This window comes from Lolium perenne, chromosome 1 (genome assembly GCF_019359855.2).
Source record: "Lolium perenne isolate Kyuss_39 chromosome 1, Kyuss_2.0, whole genome shotgun sequence".
Classification (NCBI taxonomy): Eukaryota; Viridiplantae; Streptophyta; class Magnoliopsida; order Poales; family Poaceae; genus Lolium; species Lolium perenne.
This window is the reverse complement of record NC_067244.2, coordinates 78,832,482-78,858,866: the sequence shown is the minus strand read 5'-3', so window position 1 is coordinate 78,858,866 and position 26,385 is coordinate 78,832,482. Positions and strand designations below refer to the sequence as shown.

Sequence of the window (26,385 nt, the reverse complement as noted above, 5' to 3'; positions counted from 1 at the left end):
AATAGTCCATTTCTTGAGAATTTTTTTGTCTTTTTACAGAAGACACACAAGTTATCGGTTCTATGTAAAAAGTTATGTGCACACATAGAACATGTCCCTCTATATGGAATTTTCTTTTATATTTTTTTTTACTTTCTGTAATACGTTTTGTAGATGCCAGGTGCATGTATACCCGGGTCAGTTTTAGGTTTCACAAAGAAACATGTGAAATAAGACCCAAAAAGATTTCAGATGCGCTTCGATTTGGGATGAGAGAGATAAAGAGGGGAAATAGAATGGGCATGCCTGCTTTTCGACCTGCATGTTCGATGATGCATACGAGTGAGGTGGTTGGGGTGTCCAGACTCATTCATCATGATGTCTACACACAATTACTCCCTCCGTTCTTTTTTAATTGACTCGGATTTAGTACAAGTTTGTACTAAATTCGAGTCAATTAAAAAGGAACGGAGGGAGTACACACAACGCGTTATGACATAGGCTAATGAAACGGACGGTCTAATGGGAATTCGATAAAAAGAGCACCCAAGCTCGGGCTGCCTTTGAAGTTTCGCACATACTTACTACTCCCTACTATTTGTGAACTGAGGCGTTAATATTTGTGAACCGAGGCATAGCCCGGTGGTTCGGATGGACATCCCCTCCCGTCCAAGTTCGAATCTCCGTATTCGTAATTTAGTGTCGTGCACATAATAACTTCTAGTAAAAACACAACGCTTTGGGTTTCTTCCGGAGGTACTGCCCTCCGGTCCAATCGACGCATTAAGTTGGACCAGTACGAGCCGTGGCCCATTATGGGTAAAAAAATGGAAAGAAACAGGTGAAAAAAGATCCAAAAGGTCCATCTAAAAAAAATATAAAAAAAGATCCAAAGAGGTTCTCATAATTGAAGACCGGCGAGAAGCTCCGCAACCCAAATACGCGTATAATAAACAAAGAAGGAAATCCCCGCGTCTCTCCGCCGCCGTTCCACCCCTCCCGTCCCCGGCTCGTCGCCGGCCGCCTCCAAACCATCTTCACCTCTTCTACTCGCCGGCCGGCCTGAGCCTTCCGTACGGAATCCCAATTCCCCACTCTAAACCGCGGGAATCCGTTCGCCTGTCCGCGGGATTTGCTCAAATTCGTCGGAATCCCCGAGCCGAGTTGGCGCCGGGATGGGGGCGAACGCCGACCCCTCGGGGTCCCTCGGTGGACCCCGCCGCCACTCCTCCCCTGCGGCTGTGGCGCTGCAGCACGGCCTGGCCGCGAGCACCGCGGCCGCGCTGCGCCACGACCCCGGGCTCGCCATGCAGTGGTCACCCGAGGAGCAGGCCGTGCTCGACGACGGATTGGCCAAGTAAGCTCCCTTCCGGGGTTTCCTTCTCGCACTCTTACCCATTTTGGGGCCAGTCCGTGCTATTTAGGCAAGTAGCGTGGCTGGAATGGAAGTATGTTTGGGGCCTAGGCCTTGCTACTGAATGACAGGAGACAGTTAATGCGGACTTGCAGTCAATTTTTTCAAGATGAACTTCCATACGAGCTGCCTCAAGAATAAATGTCGTGCCTGGTTAGGATATTATGCCATGATGATGCACTCGGAGCAACAGCTAAATTGACTTGCCGTGTTTTTATTTTCTCGTTCTCGTATTCTAGCACATATTTGTCATCTTATTGTCACTTAATATTCTTGTCCTTATCTGTACCAATATTACATGAAATCCATCTTATTATGTGGCTCTGCAACTTTCGCAGGTATGCACTTGATGCAGCTATAGTTCGCTATGCAAAAGTCGCTTTGAGTCTGCCCAACAAGACAGTACGAGATGTCGCCCTTCGTTGCAGATGGATGTCTGTAAGTTGTATGCTGAGTCCTCTGTGCTTTTTAATTTGTTAAACTTTTTTTTATTGAGGACTTTTATTGTACCCCCAACTTATCTATAGGCCGTTTATTTTTGTGGATCTAATGGCTTGTATTAATTTACACTAGTGCGTAAAACCTGAGTTGTATATAGGATACTAGTCAGTAAAACCGGAGTAAATCCCGTTAAAAAGGAAGGCCTCATAATGCCTGCTACAAGGCATGCATGCCGCCAGGCCTGGCTAATTGACGCTGGGATGGTCTTCTAAACTGAAGCTGCCAGAGTTGTCGGGTTTTGGTTTCCTAGAAAGCTAGAACTAACTAACAGAACACGGTTTGAAAGTCGCCCATTGTTTGATTAGAGTGGCCAGGCTTGTACTGTGGCCGTGAGTTCTGCCAGCACATTGTGTGGCTGGCCGGCAGCCATGGTTGCATGAAATCCGTCGAGGTTGTTATGAAGTTGTAGGAATAATGGATAGTGAGCTACAAAAATCAGAAGGTATTACTCAGGGAAGAATATGGAATCAAAAAATCAGGATCGGTTGCCATGATTTTAGGCTAAATTAGCGGGATATTTAGTGGGATTTGTGCTTCAATAAATGATTTTTTGATTCAAAGTACACATTGCCCCTGTAAATCAATGGGTATACTCACCCCTGGCAGGTAGTAAAGGGTACCGTAAAATATGCCTTTTTAATATGCTAAACTGAAATCTAACTATCAGCTTTCTTGTGCTTGATGTGAAGGAACTGCTTTTTTTTGCAACATCTTTCTATTACTTAGGTTGTGATTGTGATTGCTTTGCAGATGAGTTTCTGTTTTCATTAGATCAAGTAATATGCGTTGTGTATTTGCTAAACTAGCAATACATGAAGCAAACACATCCTTTTGGTTGAGAAATTGGGATTCTTTATCAACTGATCTCAATTTTTCTATGTTGCCCATTCATGTTTCACTGGCACTTGTATTCCTTGTTTAACTCCAAATAGTTCTGCCCTTTTCTGGTAAACCACCATGTTTGGATGCCCTGTGTACCAGTCTTGTCTGCCACTTAACTTAGGGAAACAGGACCCACTTACCAAACAAAGGGATATTGCATTCAGGAAGCAGATTCACAATGTGAATGATCTCTACTGCCATGACAATATTGAGGACTATCTCAAATATCTGATATATTGTTGTGGTAAACTTAACTTAGTATCCTCACGAACGTACTAGTTCCTAGGTCATCACCATGAATCTCATGTCCTATTTAAAATCGGCATCATTTTGGAGATGATCCTTTGAAGGTTTGAGATCATCATCAAGAAATAGTCATTTTCGGTGGATTTTGTATATTTTATATTTTCTCACAGTTCCTTCTGTTGTACGCACTGGACCTGCTACACCTTACAAATTGTAATTTACCCCCCCCCCCCCCCCCCCCCCCGCGTTCTGTTTTAATCTGCCTTCTAGGCTAAAATTTTATTCCATATGAATCTACATTCTAACTTTTAGTCGATGTCATTACTTTCAATGTAGCTTGGATTGGTTTAAGTAGTACTAATAAATGCAGTACTAGTTTGTCTGATTTTTCCTAGGATGTAGATTGAAATGGAACAGAGGGAGTATGAAGTAATCAACATATGTTTCTCATGCAGAAAAAGGAGAACAACAAGAAAAGGAAGGAAGAGGTGGTTAAGAAAAGCAAAGAAAAGAAGGTTGTCACTAACCTCCTCTTTTGATGACTCCTTTTTAAATCTTTGTTCTTATTATTTGCATTAAGGAATAATATTTTAGTAAATGTTCAAATTTAAATACCAAAAGAAGTCTGTGGTTGATTTATGGGGACACACTCATATTAGGATGTGAAAAAACATTATTAGGATTGCCTACAACTAGAGAAATTTTCAACTAGATATATTCTCCATTTTTTCCCATGATTTTTATGTTTCTATCAAACTGTAGGAAAAAGTTGACTCTTCAACAAAAGAGCCTGCTCACTTGGCACGATCCAATGTCCCTCCATATTCCGTTCCTGTTCTCCCTATGGATGATGATGATGGATCATACAAAGGTTAGTATTTTGTTGGTTCAGGAATTGTGCATATTATCGTTTATACTTAATACTTTTGTGGGGGTCTGTTTTCCCTTTGCAGTGTGTAGTTACAGCTTGGTAAGACCTTTCTTAATACTGTTGTTTTGCTTTTCAACAAAATTCTTGTTCCTGCTGTTATATTAGTGTAAAAATGTTTCTCGGGTCTCTTATCAGCAGAGCAAAAAACTTATAGTTCCTAGTTTTATACTAATTTAGTCGACGTAAGCTTAAGTTGCTCCTATGCAGGTCAAAGCAAACAATAATAGCATGGCATGCCCACCAAATGTTTTTTCTTGTACAATATCGCGTTGTTTGTGATCAAGGAATGGAGTGCAGTTTAATTAAACTGGCTTAGTAGACGATCATCATCTTTTTTAAACCTTGTTAAAGCTATCAATGTCCTAAACTTTGTTTAAGAAAGTATATTTCCTGTTTGCTTAGGATAGACTTGTGATTTGACTTTTCTTATCATTAAGTATTGTATCATTGCAGCAATTGGTGGTCCAACTGGGGAACTTCTGGAGCACAATGCACATTTGTTAAACCAGATCTATAAGAACATTTCAAACATGCAGGTATTTCCTATTTTCCATGTAAAAGTTTCAGGTCCCAGCATTTACCTCTGACAAAATATGATCATATGAGTAGCAAATATAAAAAAACGAGGCCAGAGGGGGAAGGACCCCTCGGTATTTTTGATAGAAGAAGGATACTCGGTTTCACTATTCTCTCCCGTGGGGGATCGAACCCGGCTGGCCTGGAGCGCTGGCAGTGGCCCTACCACTGAGCTAGCGCTCAGTTCCTTTATGAGTAGCAAATATGTCTGTTGTGGTCTGTTGGTTGCGGGATAAATTGCAAGGTCAATGACAAATAAGTTTGTTATGGTCAAAATTGTTGCGGCTTAATTTTCAAGGTTACTTTACAGTGTTTTGGCTGTGCCTTCAAGTTGTGAATATATTCTCCACATGAATACACAATCTATGTCAGGCAAAGCTGTATTTAGAAAGATCAATCATGTGTCTGTTGATAGAACATTGCTGAGTAAACCCTCTGCAGTATCCACATGAATTTTTAAGATGCTTATAATCTTGCATATGTGAAAGAAGTGCCTAGTTGAAAGTATTATATACTTCCAGTTCTTCCAAATATTTGTCATATGGAACATGTTAGATTGTTTTATTTTGTTGATGATATTATACAGGCATGTCATATTCATTTGATATTTTTCACGTTATTTACGTTCAAAACTTCAAATATTCATTGACCTTTTGCAGGTGCAGGAGAACCTCTCTCTTTTATGTGAGACTAGGGATAATATACTCACAGTCCTGGGACAGTAAGTTCTGCAACTAGCTTATTCTAAGATCTCATGAATACCTGTATTAAGTACATTGCAGCTTGCATGAAGAAAGTTGAGAGAGCTTATCACCTATTTACTCTACCATATCTAGGCCTATGTTCATAGGATTGTTTTCTCGTTGTTGAACTGTGAATGAAAACACATCCACATTTTTAGGAAGTTTATACTGACTGCCAAGCACGTTGGTCTCCCTTTGGTTAGGAATCTATGCGGTATACTTTCAACATCAGTATGTTTTCTTCTTTGGGGATACCGTTGGCTGTTCTTTTATTATTCTTGTTGTGTCAACTGTCAAGTATACTTTCTGTTAAAGCAGTTTAAAGAACAAAACACTTTTTCTGTCATCTTAAAGTACTAAAGCTCATTTATTTATATATATGTAGCTGCCCTTTAAGGATGTTTCTATATCCAGTGAAACAGCAATAATGTAACAATTGGATCCTTTTCCTTATTGCAGGGTAGGAAATGCTCCAGAAATAATGAGGCAGATGCCACCCCTACCCGTAAAGTTGAATGAAGATCTGGCGAGCACTGTGTTGCCAAGGCCTCCACACCCACGTACATGATGTGTGCAGTAGTTGACTCACTCAATCATCTTTGCGTGAAGATTAGAGTCGAAAGCTGGGCCAGTTAGTTTGGGTAATATGAGATGCCTGTTTGTGCCGTCCTGATGTTAGATCCGGCCTTGCAAGAACTTCGTCTTTATACCTTGTTCTATCCGTTCAGCTGATGTCCTAGATGTTTCATGTACAAAGCCAGCAGTTTCAGTTTAAAATGTCCACAAACCCATAGCGCTTGTAGAGAAACGTAGGGGATAAACCCATGTACAGCCAACCAGTCTAAAGAAAAGCAGCTTCATGCATGCTCGGAATTGGCGTTGCATTCTGTAAAGATTTCAGAAAGTGTCAGCACATGATACTAAAAGAAATTGATATAAGTTGATCTCTCTGCTTTAATTATGTTAATTATATATTTTCTCTGGCCTAAATTAACTCACCCAGTTTTGTCTGCTTTAATTGGGAAAGTAGATAGGAACGTATCAATTAATTGGGGAGGGAGGGAAGACCCCTAGTGTTAATAAAATCAGTATAGTCACATATTTACAAATGGACGCCTGTAGCCATCCTGTTAGAAAGCTAAAGAAACTTGTCCCTCTACAAAGATTACAATAAAATGATGCAATTAAAATTCAAGTTGATGATATAATAATTCTTCCTTTTCAACATACTTTTGGTATTTAATCCTTTCTATAGAGGGGGCTTTGTTACTCAAGAGTTTCGAGCATTACATCATTACTCAGCGTAACAAGTCCACGCGAGAAAAAAGAAAAAGCAAAAAACACAATAATCGTGAAGGGATGGTAGACCACCTAAGGTGATTGAGGACCAGTTTGTAGACCATGTTGCCATCCATGTTAAATAAAAATATCACTCGTCGTATACTTCAATCCTCTGTAAATAGATCTTGATTCTTCACGTGTTGTAAAGACGATTATAAACAAAACAAAGTGGTATTTAAACGTACATGAGAATAATAACCAGCAAAAGAACTTGACTTCGGGAGTGCAGTTGGATTTCTAGATCTAGCTAAAAGCCACATGAGAGACCATATTCATGAAACAGACTCTACATTCAGAGCAAAATCTCTACGTGCTCCTTGAAGGTCTCTAATCACAGCAGGATCTTCTGGTGACAGTGGTAGAAAAAATTATCAGCAAGATGTTCAGCAGTTAAAAATTCTCTAACAGATATGAATTCCTATAGGGAGAATGAAAAGCCTCTAGGAAACTTTGCAGCAGCAATATCATCTAGCCAAAGATCCTTTCAGAAAAGGAAGGAGGAACCATTTCTAATATGGCACGCTGTTATCCATCTTAATACATGGGTTAGCTTGAACACATCTCTCCACCCAAATGATCCACATAGGCACATAGCATGTGGAACTTTTCCAAGGCAATAAGAGTTCTAAAAATAATGTAATTCCAGGAGTATCAGCCTTATTATAGAAGTTACAAGGAATATCAACAGAAGCACCCATTCTGAGGGAAATGCACTTTGGCTCATAGGAGCATTTGCTCCCCATTGTGTGAATCCACATTTCGAAGTGTCAAAAAATTCTAAACTAAATTTTTACATGTACATCTAGACATTTTATGTTGGTACACAAAATTTCAAAAAATAATTTTTTATGTGGCTCCTATAAAAAAAATTAATGTTGTAACACGACTACGTATAACATATTTTTTTGTCTTTTTTGTACACACCCCATAAAATGTTGTTTTTCCACAAAAATTTGTGTACGAACATAGAATGTCACGGTGTACACCAAAAAAATTATACCAACTTTTTTTGATATTTTTCAAATTAATTTTTAATTATTTTGTATAATGAGAGCATTTGCTCCTATGAGCCAAAACGCCACCTCCCCATTCCGAAGATTTAATACTCCCATGCCTCTCTTCTTTTTTTGGCCTACAGACTTTGTCCCAATCAAAAGAATTGCATTTTCCTCCATCTTCACTCTTCTTAATGCATAGGCAGTGCCTTTTAATTTTCTTTGGATGTTCTATTTTTTTTAGGTATCTGCAGGAAGCAAGTTGCAAACATAGCTATGGAAGTGTTGTGGATATGCTAAATAGATATACTGCGATAGGCCCTTAATTCCGGTAAGCCTGGGTGCCCATAGATGTTGGTGAGGTCTATGGCCCGACCGGGCGGTCCAGTTGCCGGAATCTAAAGAAGGAAGGATCCGGTCCGGAGACAAGCTACCGGATCCGGCCCATGTTGAAGGTCAGTCGGATCCAGGACGTGCACAACAAGGAATATCCTGCATCGTTTAGCCTTAGTCATATCCGGTAGGATCTCTACCTTGTAACCCTAGATCCGGAGCCTTTATAAGCCAGATAATGGGAGCCCCTGCAGCAAGACACAAATAATTGTAATCGCGCTCTTCTTGACTTATAGTGAACTATAGCAACACGTCGGATCTCGCCGTCGTGCGAGATCTGAAGCTGGGTAACTCGTGTGACCCTGTCCCGGTGACTCTTCGCCCCATGGCTCCCCCTCTCTCCCCTCCATGTGGCCCCCCTCACCGGATGTTGCTCACGATAAAGAGTCGTGTCCCTTTTGGTTGTTCATGATACATACTTTGATGAATGATATTTTTCTAGTGCTACCTTTTTCTCATATACATGGATGTTTAATACTAATTAGCCTTGTTAATAATAAATGATTGACATTATGGACACTATGGCATGCTTCTAGATCTCTTGCTAGCCCAAAATCTCTCAAAACAAGCTAAGACTTGTTTCAAACACCTCAAACCAAACACCCACCATACCTACCTATGTGACACTTTCTACTCCAAGAATAATATGTGTACCATGACCCCAAATGCTTCAAAATATCTCTTTTGTGTAGTTTTAAGCTCATGAAAAGGTAAGGAGTGGGGAGATACCACTATGAAAATTTATGTGTTTGACATATTATGAGTAGGTTGTTAAGTAAGAACCATGCTGACATGGGGAACACTTTCAATATTGCACTGAAGTTGTTGTCATGTTTAGGATTTTGGTTATGGGTGATTATTTTGTTCCAAATGAATGGGGGCTATCATGCAAAAGTCTGGAGTATGCACATATATTAGAGAAAAATATTGGGCCGCTAATGGAAGCCATGCAAAACAATCATGGTGAAAGTTTGCAGATATGGCATCCACAATCTCCTTTCAACAAAAGGAAAAGAAAAAAGCGTACATTATAAGAGGATGTCCATTTGTCTGTTATCATGTCTTCCCGGTATGGATGGCCCCCAACATTCGAGATTACCAGTTTTCTTGGGCACTTCGTACAGGAGGCATGGAGGTACTCCTTTGTGATACTTGGTTGAAACAATATGCATATGAAGAAGGTCTATGGTAAAAGAAAACTAAAGTAGCATGAGGTGTGGTTGCATGTGGCAAGGGGCATGCGACAACCAACTTGTAAGATGTCAAGTACATAACCCATGTGATCTTTAAAGCAAAGTAAAAAAAAAAAGATGCTTGGACCTCCATTCTTATGAGTACCATTGACATGAACTACATATATAAAAACTTTATTTTATGCTCTCAACTATCTTTTACTTTATTGGATGTCTAGCTCATATGTTCCCTACTTATTTTATGTTATCCAAGAGTCAAAAGAATCAAAATAAGATTATCCAAGAAAAAGAAGAAAAGAAACAAAAAGAGACTTTCATAAATTCTATAGGTTCATCCAAACATGCTTTTATGGTCTATAATACTTTTCATTTGTTTGAACACAAGACCACTTATTGTCAAGCATGCATGTTTTAGATTGTAAAAGATATCACTTTATAGATCACTTGATCATTGTTATTCTTTAAAGATTGAATCTTGTAAACTTTGTGTGATAATTAAAATAAGCAAAGCAACAAACTCTAAAGTCCATGTTAGTTTTATCACATTTATGCTCGAGGACAAGCATAGGTTAAGCTTGGGTATGTTGATGCATGTAAAATGCATGCATGAACTTTGTAGTTTGTTGACACATATTCTCACATATTTACAACATATATGATGTTATATCCATGTTTATATTGATTTTTGAGGATTTACCAATGATCACCTTTATTTGGGTTATAACTCTGCAGGACAGGAAAACCCCGTTTTGTGCATTTTTTGACTTTTTGGGACCTTAGCAAAGTCAAATCGAGCTAGGATTTCGGGGATGTCAATATTTAATCAAGATAAGCATCTGGAGCGCATGGACCTCACGAGATGGGCTAGGAGGGCCAAAAGAGGCCTGGTGGAGCGCCCGGCAGAAACAGAGAAACACCGAAACAGAGTCAGAACCAGCGAAGATATTGGAGGGGGAAATTACGTCGGAGCCGCCGCCGGAGGGATCTCCACCTTCTCCTACATCTCCACCATCATCACCATGATGAAGAGGAAGTAGTCCACCTCTGGACTATGGGTTTGTGGCAGTAGCTTGATCTCTCTCTCTCTCTCTCTCTCTCTCTCTGTCTCTCTCTCTTGTTCTTCATAGATTGTTGTACCATATGAGCTAGCAAACATGATTATGGCCATATATGTAATTCCTATGTGGTGGATATTTATTATATGATATTGATATATGAGATTGGAATGTATTATGTGTAAGATGTATTGATACATGCAAATCATGTACCCCATTCTTAAGTGCTTGTTCTAATCCAACTTGTATGAAAGAACATGTGTGGGGAGAAGTGTGTATTAGATGGAGTAGCATGGTGATAGTAATTAAATAGTGACAACAAATTCAAGATCTACTATGGTATTTACCTTTCTTTTGCTGCCTCTCTAGGGATAAAGTGAATACATGTGCTATGTTTATCATGTGACATTATGATAATCTTGTTTTTTCAAGGTAGCATATTTGATATTCAAACATTATGTCATATTACTTAAGGCTATACTCTGTTGATTCTTAATTCAAGATTGCTTGGAGTTTTCCCTTTTTGAGGAGTATAAGAGAGATTTCGTGCATCATCTCTATGTTAGGACGTAATGCCAATATGAATGCTTATCAAACACATATTTAAGTTACACCAATATTATGCCATTGAGTATCCACTACAACTTAAAAAGAGAGTAGACAAGTGAACCCATGAACCCCGTCTATTCTAAATCAGTAGAAACACCTTTCCAACACTTTTACCTTTCTTTACATTTTATACTGTTATTAAATCCAAAAATACAAAAAATTATCTCTACATACACACACAAAACCCAAATACCACTAGCCTTTACTTGCTTTCATCTAGTTTCCTTAAGTTGTTTACTTTATTTTACTTTATTTTACTTTAGTTTTCTTTTATCCTTGTATTTCCTATTACTAATATGAAACATTATGCTTGACAACCACATGGAGACACAAGGAAAGAACTTTATTTTGCAGGTTGCTAGAAGAGGAGAAGGAAGAATTCAACTTCTAAGCTGATTCCTCGAGAGTTCGATATAAACCCTCGAGTCACCCTTGTGTGGAAAAAAAATGCTTGCTACAACACTCTGCACTTGGAGTACCAACGAATTGGTACACACGGAGTTGTTGCCATCAAGCGATATTTGGTGACGCCATCAACCGTCATCAGTCCCCCGAAACCTCCAGGTGAGGATAGAATCTCCGGACCAACAAACCGGAATGTTCGGCCTTCTAGGATGGAATTTCCGGACTCTCGGGCCAGAATCTCCCGACTAAGTGGATCTCCAACAAGAAGATTTTGGGGATAGCTATAAAAGGATGCCTTCTCCTCATATCACCATGACTTCCACTCTCTGTCCTCGATTGTTTTGAAGCTCAAATATCACAGATCTCCCTCCTCAACCCACCAATCTACCTGATTCTTAGGAAACTAAGGAGCATGCCCCGATCTACCTTTCCACCAAAGAAATCTCCAATCCCCCTTGATCCTCTTGTGGATTTAGGAACACTAGAATTCCTCTTGTGGAATTCCTTGAAGAAGAGCTCACCTAAAGGCTTGCTTGGTGTTAAGCTAGCCCTAGGTGATGGGTTCGTTGCATGGAAAACAAAAAATTTCTACCGCAAAGACGAATAAATCCAAGATCTAATCTATGGAAAAGCCAAGATCTAATCTATGAGATCAGAGCAACGAGATGTATGTGAGACTAACCCTCGAAGATTCCAAAGCCTACGAGATCATATCTCGTTGTTGATGTAGTCGACCGTCCCGGTGCTGCAATCCGGCAGCACTTCCTTACTCGGTCGCGCGTACGGTGTCGATGAAGCCCGTCCTCTCCCCGTTCCAGCGAGCAGCGGAGGTACGGAATCCCAGCAGCACAACGGCGTGGTGGTGGTGGTGGAGAAGAAAAACTGCAGGGCTTCGCCTAAGACGGAGAAGTGTATGGAGGAGGAAGAGAGGGGGCGGCCAGGGTTTGGTGAAGGGGTGTGGTGGCCGGCCACCCCCTCCCCTCTTTATATAGGGGGAGGGGTCAGCCTAGGGTTTCCCCTGGCCCCACCTCTTCCTTGGCCGGCGCATGGGGGATTTCTTCCCCCTCAAGCCTTCCCCTTATCTCTTCATTTAAACACTTTAATTTGGAGACAGATTTTATCTCTAGATTTAAACCATTTAAATTAGAGATAGATCTTATCTCTAGGGGTGGGTCGGCCTGGGCCCACATGTCATAGTGGGCAGGACCCACTATTCCATGTGGCGCCTATGTGGCCCCTCCCGGGGTGGTGGGCCCACTTGTGACCTTCTAGAACCTTCTAGAAGCTCTAGTCAAAAACACCGGAACTTTCCTGAACCCCGGAAAGTGACTTCCCATATATGAATCTTATTCTCCGGACCATTCCGGACCTCCTCATGATGTCCTGGATCCCATCCGAGACTCCGAACAAAACTTCGGTCTCCATCTCATATTCCGAATCTACTTACGCGACATCGAACCTTAAGCGCGTCACCCTACGGTTCGTGAACTATGTAGACATGGTCGAGACTCCTCTCCGAGCAATAACCAATAGCGGGATCTGGAGATCCATAATGGCTCCCACAAATTCAACGATAACTTAATGATCGATTGAACCATTTACATACGATACCGATTCCCTTTGTCACGCGATACTTTACTTATCCGAGGTTCGATCATCGGTATCACCATACCTAGTTCAACCTCGTTACCGACAAGTACTCTTTACTCGTACCGTGGTATGCCATCTCTTGTGACCCAGTCACATGCTTGCAAGCTAATTAGACAACATTCCACCGAGAGGGCCCAGAGTATATCTATCCGTCATCGGGATGGAAAAATCCCACTATTGATCCATATGCCTCAATTCACACTTTCCAAATACTTAATCCCATCTTTATAACCACCCATTTACGCAGTGGCGTTTGATGTAATCAAAGCATCCTTTCGGTGTAAGTGATTAACATGATCTCATGGTCGAAGGACTAGGTAACTATGTATCGAAAGCTTATAGCAAGTTGAACTTAATGACTTGATCTTATGCTACGGTCATATGGGTGTGTGTCCATTATATCATTCAACCAATGACATAACCTTGTTATTAATAACATCCAATGTTCATGATCACGAAACCATAATCATCTATTAATCAACAAGCTAGTTATACAAGAGGCTTACTAGGAACTCCTTGATGTTTACATAACACACATGTATCAATGTTTCGGTTAATACAATTATAGCATGATATGCAAACATTTATCATAAACTCAAAGATATTATAATAACCACTTTATTATTGCCTCTTGGGCATATCTCCAACAGTCTCCCACTTTCACTAGAGTCAATAATTTACATTACATTGTAAGGTACCTAACACGCATGGCATTCTGGTGTTGGTCATGCTTTGCCCTAGGGAGAGCTTTAGTCAACGGATCTGCCACATTCAGATCTGTGTGTACTTTGCAAATCTTTACTTCACCATCTTCGATGTACTCGCGAATCGAATGAAAACGCAGCTTGATATGCTTTAGCTTCTTGTGTGACCTTGGTTCTTGTGCATTGGCGATGGCACCCATGTTGTCACAATAAATGATTAATGGGTCCAATGCACTAGGGACCACACCAAGCTCAACAATGAACCTCTTCATCCATACCGCTTCCGATGAAGCCTCCGAAGCCGCTATGTATTCTGATTCAGTTGAAGACTTCGCCACCGTGCACTGCTTGGAACTCATCCAGCTTACTGCAGCTCCATTCAGTATAAACACGTACCCAGACTGAGACTTAGAGTCATCAGGATCAGTGTTCCAACTTGCATCGGTGTAACTGGTTACAACGAGCTCTTGGTCACTGCCATAACAAAGAAACATATCTTTAGTCCTTTTCAAGTACTTCAGGATATTCTAAACCGCTGTCCAGTGTTCCATTCCTGGATCACTCTGATATCTGCTGGTCAAACTAATAGCATGTGCGATATCCGGTCTAGTACACAGCATGGCATACATGATAGAGCCTACTACCGAGCCATAGGGGATCTTATTCATCCTCTCTCTTTCTTCTGCAGTAGCCGGACCTTGAGTCTTACTCAAGACCTTACCTGGCAACATAGGCAATAACCCTTTCTTGCTTTCATTCATTCTAATCTTCTTTATAATCTTGTCCATGTATGTACTCTGTGAAAGCCCTATTAGGCGTCTTGATCTATCTCTATAAATCTTGATGCCTAAAATGTACGCTGCTTCACCAAGGTCTTTCATTGAAAAACACTTATTCAAATAACCTTTGACACTGCTTAATAGTTCTATATCATTCCCAATCAATAATATGTCATCTACATGTAATATCAGGAATGCTACAGAGCTCCCACTCACTTTCTTGTAAATACAGGCCTCACCATGAGTCTGTATAAACCCGAAGTCTTTGATCACCTTATCAAAGCGTCGGTTCCAACTCCGGGATGCTTGCTTCAGTCCATAAATGGAATGCTGAAGTTTGCATACCTTGTCAGCATTTTTAGGGTCAACAAAACCTTTGGGTTGTACCATATACAACTCTTCCTCAATGTCACCATTAAGGAACGCCGTTTTGACATCCATCTGCCAAATCTCATAATCGAAAAATGCAGCTATTGCTAACAAAATCCTCACAGACTTTAGCTTCGCTACAGGTGAGAAAGTCTCATCGTAGTCAACTCCTTGAATTTTTCGGAAACCCTTTGCGACAAGTCGAGCTTTATAGACAGTAATATTACCATCAACATCTGTTTTTCTTTTGAAGATCCATTTATTCTCGACAGCCTTGCGGCTATCAGGTAAGTCTGCCAAAGTCCATACTTGGTTATCATACATGGATCCCATTTCAGATTTCATGGCTTCTTGCCATTTGTTGGAATCTGGGCTCATCATTGCTTCTTCATACGTCGCAGGGTCTTCATCATTGTTGTCCACAATCATGAAATTTAGACAGGGATCATACCAATCAGGAGTGGTACGTTCCCTCGTCGATCTGCGAGGTTCAGTAGCTTCCTCGTTTGAAATTTCATGATTATCATCATTTGCTTCCTCTCCTATCGGTGCAGGCTGCACAGGAACATCTTCCGGCACTGCGCTACTCTGATCTACGAGAGAAGGTTCAATAACCTCGTCGAGTTCTACTTTCCTTCCAGTCACTTCTTTAGTGAGAAACTCCTTCTCAAGAAAGGCTCCGTTCTTGGCAACAAAGATTTTGCCTTCGGATCTGTGATAGAAAATGTACCCAATTGTTTCTTTAGGGTATCCTATGAAGACGCATTTCTCCGCTTTGGGTTCTAGCTTGTCAGGTTGTAACTTCTTTACATAAGCTTCGCAACCCCAAACTTTAAGGAACGACAGCTTAGGTTTCTTCCCAAACCATAATTCATACGGTGTCGTTTCAACGGATTTAGATGGTGCCCTATTTAAAGTGAATGCGGTTGTCTCTAATGCATAACCCCAAAACGATAATGGAAAATCAGTAAGAGACATCATAGATCGAACCATATCCAAGAGAGTTCGATTACGACGTTTGGACACACCATTACGCTGTGGTGTTCTCGGCGGTGTCAACTGTGAAAGTATTCCGCATTTCTTTAAATGCATGCCAAACTCATAACTCAGATATTCGCCTCCGCGATCAGAACGCAGAAACTTAATCTTCTTGTTACGTTGATTTTCTACTTCACTTTGGAATCCCTTAAACTTCTCGAAAGTTTCGGATTTACGTTTCATAAAGTAAATATACCCATATCTACTCAGATCATCCGTGAAGGTTAGAACATAACGATAACCACCGCGCGATGCCACACTCATTGGTCCGCACACATCAGTATGTATAATTTCTAACAAGTCTGTAGCTCGCTCCATTGTACCAGAGAATGGAGTCTTAGTCATTTTTCCCATTAGACATGTTTCGCATCTATCAAGTGACTCAAAGTCAAGTGACTCAAGAAGTCCATCGGAATAGAGTTTCTTCATGCGCTTGACTCCAATATGACCAAGACGACAGTGCCACATATAAGTAGAATTATCATTCAATTTAATTCGCTTAGCATCTATGTTATGAACATGTGTATCACTACTATCGAGACTTAACAAGAATAAACCATTCATCTCAGGCGCATGACCATAAAAGATATTATTCATATAAATAGAACAACCATTATTCTCTGACTTAAACGAATAACCGTCTTACATTAAACAAGATCCAGATATAATGTTCATGCTCAACGCAAACACCAAATAACAATTATTAAGGTTTAAAACTAATCCCGAAGGTAGATATAGAGGGAGCGTGCCGACGGCGATCACATCGACCTTGGATCCATTTCCAACGCGCATCGTCACCTCATCCCTCGTCAGGCTTCGTTTATTCCGCAGTTCCTGTTTCGAGTTACAAATGTGAGCAACCGAACCAGTATCAAATACCTAGGCACTACTACGAGAACCAGTAAGATATACATCTATAACATGTATATCAAATATACCTTTCTTCTTGATGAGGCCGCTCTTTAGATCAGCCAAGTATTTGGAGCAATTACGCTTCCAGTGCCCCTTCTCCTTGCAGTAATAGCACACGGTATCAGGCTTAGGGCTAGCCTTAGGCTTCTCAGGAGGCGCAGCAGCTTTTTTGCCGCCCTTCTTGAAGTTGCCCTTGTTGTTAGGCTTGCCCTGCTTCTTGAAACCGGTGGTCTTGTTGACCATCAACACTTGGTTCTCTTTCTTTATCTCAACCTCAGGAGATTTCAGCATGGAAAAGAGTTCAGGTAACTCTTTATTCATGTTCTGCATGTTGTAGTTCATCACGAAGTTCTTGTAACTAGGTGGCAGTGATTGGAGTACACGATGAATACCCAGCTGGTTAGGAATCACTATCCCCAAGTCACTGAGCTTCTTCGCATGCCCGGACATAGCGAGCACGTGCTCACTAACAGAGCTACCCTCTTCAATCATACAGCCAAAGAAGTGTTTCGAGGCCTCATAGCTTTCCACGGCCGCATGAGTTTCAAAGATAGTTTCAACTCATTGACCAGCTCATAAGGGTCGTGGTGCTCAAAACGCTTTTGGAGCTCCGCCTCTAGGCTGCACATGATGGCACACTGAACTTGAGAGTACCGAATAACCCGAGTCTCGTAAACATTCTTTTCGTCCTCGGATACTGCAGGTGGTGGTGGGGGACCTAGCAGTGCATCGAGCACATATTGCAGATTTCCACCATTGAGAAAAATCCTCACATGACGGAACCAGTCGGTGAAGTTGCTACCATTGCTTTTAAGCTTTTCTTTCTCTAGGAACTGGTTAAAACTGATGGAGGGGGACGCCATGATCTACAACATATTTGCAAAGAGTTTTGACTAAGTTTATGATAAATTGAGTTCAATTTTAATTCTTAAATTAACTAGGTGAACTCCTACTCAAAACAACATCCCTCGCATTGTCTTAGTGATCACACGAACCAAATCCACTACACCAAGTCCGATCTTCACGAGAAAAGATGTAGCTTCAAAGGCGAACACTCAAAGTGTTCATCATATCATTCATATGACTCATGCTCTACCTTTCGGTATCCCGTGTTCCGAGACCATGTCTGTACATGCTAGGCTAGCTCGTCAAGGCAACCTTAGTATCCATGTGTGCAAATCTGGCTTGCACCCGTTGTATGCACATGTAGAATCTATCACACCCGATCATCATGTGATGCTTCAAAACGACAAGTCTTAGCAACAGTGCATACTAAGGATGAACACTTTATTATCTTGATATTTAGTGAGAGGGATCATCTTATAATGCTACCGTCGCGATCTAAGCAAAATAAGATGCATAAAGGATTAACATCACATGCAATTCATAATGTGTGATATGATATGGCCTTTCTTCTTGTGCTTTTGATCTCCATATCCAAAGCACGGACATGATCTCCATCATCACCAGCATGGCGTCAAGGTTAGTGGCGCCGCTTCATGGTTGTCCATCACTTATAGCTACTATAACAACTACTTGAAATAAATCTATTACATGATGAATATACACGCAGGTCTTTCACAAAAATTAAAGACAACCATTAGGCTCCTGCCGGTTGCCATAATACAATAATGAACATCTCATACATCAAATATAATCATCATCACATGGCCATATCACATCACCAAACCCTGCAAAAACAAGTTAGACGCCTCTAATTTGGTTTGCATATTTTACGTGGTTTAGGGTTTTCGAGTGAGATCCAATCTACCTACGAACATGAACCACAACGGTGATACTAGTGTTGTCAATAGAAATAGAAAATTGAATCTTCACTATGGTGGGAGAGACAGACACCCGCAAAGCCACTTATGCAATACAAGTTGCATGTCAAGCGTGGAGCAAGTCTCATGAGACGCGGTCATGTAAAGTTAGCCCGGGCCGCTTCATCCCACCATCCCGCAAGATGCAAATTACACTAACTAAAAACAACAAAAGCATCATCGCCCACAAAACCATTGTGTTCTACTCGTGCAACAGATCTATGCATAAACCTGGCTCTGATACGACTGATGGGTTCGTTGCATGGAAAACAAAAAATTCTACCGCAAAGACGAATAAATCCAAGATCTAATCTATGGAAAAGCCAAGATATAATCTATGAGATTAGAGCAACGAGATGTATGTGAGACTAACCCTCGAAGATTCCAAAGCCTACGAGATCAGATCTCGTTGTTGATGTAGTCGATCGTCCCGGTGCTGCAATCCGGCAGCACTTCCGTACACGGTCGCGCGTACGGTGTCGATGAAGCCCGTCCTCTCCCCGTTCCAGCGGGCAGCGGAGGTGTGGTAGATCTCCACGGAATCTCAGCAGCACGACGGCGTGGTGGTGGTGGTCGAGAAGAAAAACTGCAGGGCTTCGCCTAAGTCGGAGCAGTGTATGGAGGAGGAAGAGAGGGGGCGGCCAGGGTTTGGTGAAGGGGTGTGGTGGCCGGCCACCCCGTCCCCTCTTTATATAGGGGGAGGGGTCGGCCTAGGGTTTCCCCCTGGCCCCACCTCTTCCTTGGCCGGCGCATGGGGGGGGGGGATTTCTTCCCCCTCAAGCCTTCCCCTTTATCTCTTCATTTAAACACTTTTATTTGGAGATAGATTTTATCTCTAGATTTAAACCATTTAAATTAGAGATAGATCTTATCTCTAGGGCTGGGTCAGCCTGGGCCCACATGTCATAGTGGGCAGGACCCACCATGCCATGTGGCGCCTATGTGGCCCCTCCCGGGGTGGTGGGCCCACTTGTGACCCTCTAGAACCTTCTAGAAGCTCCAGTCAAAAACACCGGAACTTTCCAGAACCCTGGAAAGTGACTTCCCATATATGAATCTTATTCTCTGGACCATTCCGGGCCTCCTCGTGATGTCCTGGATCCCATCCGAGACTCCAAACAAAACTTCGGTCTCCATCTCATATTCCGAATCTACTTATGCGACATCGAACCTTAAGCGCGTCACCCTACGGTTCATGAACTATGCAGACATGGTCGAGACTCCTCTCCGAGCAATAACCAATAGCAGGATCTGGAGATCCATAATAAATCCCACATATTCAACGATAACTTAGTGATCGATTGAACCATTTACATACGATACCGATTCCCTTTGTCACGCGATACTTTACTTGTCCGAGGTTCGATCATCGGTATCACCATTCCTAGTTCAACCTCGTTACCGACAAGTACTCTTTACTCGTACCGTGGTATGTCATCTCTTGTGACCCAGTCACATGCTTGCAAGCTAATTAGACAACATTCCACCGAGAGGGCCCAGAGTATATCTATCCGTCATCGGGATGGACAAATCCCACTATTGATCCATATGCCTCAACTCACACTTTCCAAATACTTAATCCCATCTTTATAACCACCCATTTATGCAGTGGCATTTGATGTAATCAAAGCATCCTTCCGGTGTAAGTGATTAACATGATCTCATGGTCGAAGGACTAGGTAACTATGTATCGAAAGCTTATAGCAAGTTGAACTCAATGACTTGATCTTATGCTACGCTCATATGGGTGTGTGTCCATTATATCATTCAACCAATGACATAACCTTGTTATTAATAACATCCAATGTTCATGATCATGAAACCATAATCATCTATTAATCAACAAGCTAGTTATACAAGAGGCTTACTAGGGACTCCTTGATGTTTACATAACGCACATGTATCAATGTTTCGGTTAATACAATTATAGCATGATATGCAAACATTTATCATAAACTCAAAGATATTATAATAACCACTTTATTATTTCCTCTTGGGCATATCTCCAACATTAGGTGATGTCGGGAGCCTCCAAGGTTGTGGAGTCTTGCCCCCAACATGTTGTGAAGGTTTGCTACCTCGACCGGCCTTTCTTAGTGGATAAGTGGGTACAAATTGGTAGTTTTCTCACCGAGGAATAGGGTGATGCCTTTGTGGCAGTTGACAATCTTCGTGGTGCCACACCCCCTCAACGTAGACGTACTTCCCTTGGGAAGGAACTACGGGAAGCATATCGCTTGTCTTGTCTCCTTTACTTTGTTGTTCTTGTTCCTATCTACTTGTACTTGCTTGTTTGTTGTTGCAACATATATGGTCATCTACTACTCAAAGCAATCACCTTTACTTTCTGTGTACCGCCATAAAAATCTAAAAAGAAAAAAAAATTGAGTAGCTTCCACTCACCCCCTTCTAGTCGCTTACTTGCCTATTCAATGTTGATTATAAAAGGTTTACACAGTAATACCTACATATATATATATGGGAATCGCTATGGGTATCCAGGTGCCCCTATTGATTATTGTCACGTAAGGTGTTCCAGACTTATCCACATATGCTTAATCTCTCATGCTAAATGCTTATTCGGTCTAGCGATATTTAGGAATAAAACTATGAAACAAAGAATATAATATGATTTTTATGTGTTTAACATGATCTCCGAATTGTTTTGGAAGCCCCGGATGAGTCTGGTGATGTCGTAAAGTGGAGCGCACCTCCCCTTTTGGCAAAATAGGAAAAATGGGAATCCTTCAATGAGTTCTCCTTCCTTGAGGCGGCTAGTCCCAGGGGTTGTGGCCACCTATAAACGGGGAGGCACATGAACATCCCTAACCGCGCCACCCTAACCGGCAACCTCGAACCAAATTCTAAGGTGCTCAAGCACCCTAGGCGCCACCTCTCTCCCACGGAAGAGCTGTTGGAATTCTACCTCTTCTCTTAGATTTAATGCAGAGGCCAAACCTAGAGGCTTCGATCTTCATCAAGTTGATTCCTTGCTTTGTTGGTATGCTGGATCACACAATCACGTGGTGAGACTACATCGGAAAGTGTGGATACCTCGAAGGAATCTTCTACCTCGGTGCTCGATCATGCAAATCTTTGCTATGAGAAAACTCTCAAGGCTGAGAGGTATAACCTAGTTGTGGGAATCAGAGGACTTCATCGACAACGTCATCAACTCGACTGTGGCAACGTGATCGTCTACTTGTGAATGGTATAAGCTCGTTACCTGCACCTCGATAGTATATATTGGTTCCGCCATGTATGGTATTTGTTGTTGTTTTGCATAGCATGTTCCCCAACATCCATGACCTATGCCTTCCACCTTGTCGGTGCTCCTAGGATCTGCTCGATAGAGCCAATCGAGTGTTGATAACCCATGCACTAAATGTGGATTGTATTTTCAATAACAACACTTCCACAGAGGAAGCATCATTGATGACCACCGTCGTCCTATCCAGCATGTCGAATCTTCGTTTTCGCCTGGAGGACTAGACGACGTGGGGTGGAGGTGAACCAAGGGTCCTTGATGATGCCACTGAGCGAACGATGCTTGGGGCATCCTAGTCTAACCTGACTCATGTGGGCCTCTAGCTAGCTGAGATATCGAGATCGGTGTTCCAAAAAAAGGTTGGTCATTTAGACATAATTTGGTGTGTTATATGTTATTTTGACATGTTGAAAACTTGCATGTGTTTTGCTGCAGCTACATGAGCGATAAGTTGCACCAACTCTAAATGTTAGCTGCAATGTTGCAATTACATTGCAGCTATATTTTAATTTTTATTCTAGACATTTATCTCTATGCCACAAACTATGATGACTTATCTTGAGGATTTGTTGAAACCAAACAAAGGTATGTTAGTTAAATAAAAAGATTTTGCTGCATGTTTGTGTTTAAATTGCTATTAAGTTTGTTTTCATGCTTCTTGACATGCCTGAGGGAAAAAATTGCGGCCGATGTTGCAAACATGAAAAAAAAAGTTGTGCAAGAGGATTATGTTGTAAAGATCGAATAGCCCAAGATAATGACATAAATTCAGATCGTATGGCTCCAAGGGCGACAGATTTCCCTAGATTTTAGTCGCCTAGCGGGGGTCATAATTTGGTGGAGGTGAACACCATGTTGGATGGAGTAGTCCCAAAGGATACATCGGCGATTTTAAACAACTATCGTTATCTTTGTCAGAAGTTTGGAAAGGTAGAATGTGGATAAGCCTGAAAAAACCAAGACCCATCTCGCTCCTACGGTCCTACCCCTTCCCCCGAGGGCGGCAAGGGAACCTAGCCCATCTCTGACAAACCCTCCCCATCGCCTCCGCCGGCGGGGTGCCTTTCCCCACGTTCTTGGACACGAGTCGGGGCCCCAACTTTCCCGGCGGTGGGGCTCCTAAGGCGACGGAGGTCTGGATTTGGCCGGGAGGTGACGATGCAGCGGCGTGGACGTGGTGCTACCAAGTAGCACGGGACAATAGGCGGCGGCTTGGTGGCGCCGAAAAAAGCCCTTTCGGCCTAGATATGTGCCCTTGGGGCCCCATCTTGGTCGAGGACGGGCGGGTCTTCCCTACACATTATGTGCTCTGCAAGCGGCGGTGATTTAGCTCATGCAGGGTGAGAGGCGAAGGAAACCAGCTTATTGAAACGTGGCGGCGGGCTTTACGGGTCCGATCTGGGTCCGACTAGGTTCTTTTGGACTGGCTTGCCTCCATGGGGCTTTACATGCCTGCTGGTCCCAACCGGACCCAACTGGGACATGTGTGTTTGCGGCCGCGTCCGGTCGACTACCGCCTTGGGTACGGTACTTCTGACCCTGAATCAAGCTATTCGCTTCTTCCTTCCAGGCCTCGTGACAGGGAAGATGATGATGGCGGCTTCATGACCATGGTGGCGCATGTTCGTGGAGGGCGAGTTTTCTAGTGTCGAGGCTTAGACCTCATGGGGCTCTTGTGCAACGGATCATCCGGGGGTTGTGGATAGGAATTTTTTGGTAGAAATCCATGTCGGTTCGCCCGACTCCGACACAGTGCCGCCCTCGAGTGGCACTATTCCTTCGTGGAGGTACTGTGGCTACCATTTGTCCACTTCCCTCAGTGCGCTGATGGAAACCCTAGGACCATCTGGTCCAGGCAGTTGTGTTGTCGTTTTCCTTCTTGAAGGTGTTGTTTAGTACTTGACAATCCGGTGTTGGTAGCGCGGTGGTACTTTTTCAAAGGCCTCAACGATCGTGGGTCTCTTTGGTTTAGTTGATCCGCCTCTGTCTCCATTTTGTTTTTGTTTTTTCGGGTGTGTGTTTGCTGCTTCCCAAGAATTTTTCTTTCGTTTTGAGACTTTTGTAGTTGCTATATTAATATAACAGGGCGAAAACCTATTTGGTGAAGTAGAATGTGGATATAACCTAGCGACTCCAACACCACAACGGTGAGCGCACAAACCGTAGTCGGCGTCCACCCTCTCTCCCGGCGCTGCCGCCCACCCTCCACCACCGACCCCTCCCACCCCCTCTCCTCCCTCCCCACCCGATCTTCGCCCTGGGTCGTCTCGCGCGAGGCGGCTTCGGGCGACGACCCAAACCCTAGCCAGAGGCCGGCCGATCTCCCTCCTCCTGGCCGCTGCCGCCGTCGGGGTCGGCGGTGGCGACCGCGTTCGGCTGCCAAAGCCTGGCGCGCCGATGGACTACCCTTCACGCGGAGGCAAGGTCCTTCAAGGGCGGCGACGGTGGACAGCGGATCTGGTGGTGGTGGCCTTCGGCTACATCACCCGGATCATGGCGGGGGACGCGGTGGTGTGGAGGATCTTGGCCGGGAGGAAGGGCGGCAGCGGGATCGGGCAGTGGTGGCAAGGTACATGGTCGCAAGGCGGCGCCATTGAGGCTCGGCCAGGCTTTTCTGGTGGGCAGCAGCCGACCGTCTCCGGGTCGTGAGCGTGCATAGCCGCTATCCCGACGGTTGTCGGCCTCCACCCGGCCAGGTTGGAGGAGGAAGATGGACCGTGGTCCCAGCCATGGCGGCGGCGTGGGGGGCGACCGTTCCGGCTGTCATGGTTGTGGTCCTAGTGTTCTTCTTTCGCGAAGATGAAGATGTTCTGAATGCCGATGTTTCTTCATCTAGCCGGAGTGATGAGTTTCGGAAGGCTCCGACAGCGAATGTAACAGTGCATCTTTTGCCTGGAGTTCACAGGATCGGGTGGTATTCGGCCGCGCACACCCATGCTTTTATTCCGACCGTTTGGTTCCGGATGGAGCGGCGTGAAGCTCTTATCTGTGTTGACATCAAGAGACTTTGGTCCATGGTGAAGTCAGAAACAGAGAATATCATGAAGGCGTGATTGGGGGATTAGCTAAAGAATGTTCAAGTCTTCGCGATGTTGAGGAGCTTGCTTGGTGTTTCGGGATTCGCAACAGTGATATGAAAGTGAGGGCGACAACACAGGTGAAGTTCAGAGTCCTACCTTACAGGGTGAAAACCCAAGGTCTGGGCCTTAACTGGTTGTTGCTAATGACCTTGTTGGAGGCATTGTTTTGAGAGCGGAGACTATCTTCAGGATGAAAACCTAAGATCTTTGATCGGACGACGACGGCGCTGGTGCACTGTTCCCTTTTCGGAGGCGTCGCTTTTGGAGAGTCTGTATTTCAGGTGTTGTCTTGGTGGATGTACTGTTGTTGCTAGGCCTAGGATACTGTGGTGGGACTTTTATTTCTTAGTTTTCTTTTCTCTTTTTTGGATGTGTGCATCGGTACTGCCATTAGGTGGTGCGTTGTTGTAGAGACCGATGCAATTGGTATCTTTTAATATTAATATTAATATATTGCCTTTATAAAAAAAAGTGCGATCATCTCCAAGTATTTCGTTAGATGATCACCATTCTTTGCGTTGTACGACTTTTGGTTCATGATTTAATTATAAATGAATAAAGTGGATATTTTGCTTTAAAAAGAAGACATGCACTCTCTATCTCAAGAGTCTCCGTTCAGATAAAGGTTAACCCGAATTCTTGACAGCGCCAAAGGCTAGAATCGACGACGTTCACATGACTGAGTACTCCGCGAGCACAGCTTACAAGGCTTTTTTCCTCGGGCTGGAATTCTTCCCCTGCGGCAAGACCAGTTGGAAGACATGGGCCCCAGCTAAGTGCAAGATCCACATCTGGCTTGCAATGCAACGTCGCATTTGGACGGCAGATCGCATGTTGCAGCATGATATGCAATCCCACTCTAACTGCCCTCTTTGTGAGCAGGCCCCTGAGACGGCGGATCATCTCGCCCTCGGTTGCGTCCTCGCTAGGGAGGTCTGGCATGCCACGCTCCAGCGCTGCAACTTGTCGCACCTGACGCCCTTGGCCGGTGACATGCTCATCGAGTGGTGGCCCGACTCCAGGCGGCGCGTCCCGCAGCAGCTGAGGAAAGGGTTCGACTCCCTTGTCCTCCTCATGGTATGGACACTCTGGAAGGAGAGGAACAACCTCGTCTTCGAGCGCTCGGCGGAAACTGCTCGAGGTATCTGCAAGCGCATCACCTAAGAAGTGGAGCTTTGGAAGCTATCGGGTGCAGTAGGGCTGGGCAACATTTGAAGATAGGGCCCTACACTCCTTTTCGGGCGTTGTACTCTCTTGGCATGCTCATGGTCGCCCTACCATTCTAGCACGCCTTGTACCCGCATTCCCTCTAGAATGCCGGAACCGCTGTAGTCCGCTTATTTTCTTCTAATGCAATGACACGCAAAGATTTTGCGTGTTCGCAAAAAAAAATGAATGATTTTTTTCCATATATGTGAAACTAAATATACGAGCCCGTGTTTACATGCAAAAATGTTTTATCGACCACGTTCACATGAATGGCTCCGAAATCCTTTTGG

The 26,385-nt window shown here is 43.2% G+C and overlaps 2 protein-coding genes across 2 annotated transcripts; both read left to right on the top strand.

Moving 5' to 3' along the window:
• Window positions 1-895: 895 nt before the first annotated feature.
• On the top strand, window positions 896-6,246 carry LOC127294157 (uncharacterized). The gene is made up of 7 exons (XM_051323911.2): window positions 896-1,336; window positions 1,732-1,831; window positions 3,478-3,537; window positions 3,785-3,893; window positions 4,407-4,489; window positions 5,189-5,250; window positions 5,732-6,246. The coding sequence occupies exons 1-7, from the start codon at window positions 1,155-1,157 to the stop codon at window positions 5,838-5,840; spliced, it is 705 nt and encodes a 234-aa protein (XP_051179871.1). The 5' UTR covers window positions 896-1,154; the 3' UTR covers window positions 5,841-6,246.
• A 19,315-nt stretch (window positions 6,247-25,561) lies between these two features.
• LOC139832605 (uncharacterized) lies at window positions 25,562-26,050 on the top strand. The gene has a single exon (XM_071822398.1). The coding sequence runs from the start codon at window positions 25,562-25,564 to the stop codon at window positions 26,048-26,050; it is 489 nt and encodes a 162-aa protein (XP_071678499.1).
• The last annotated feature ends 335 nt before the right edge of the window (window positions 26,051-26,385 follow it).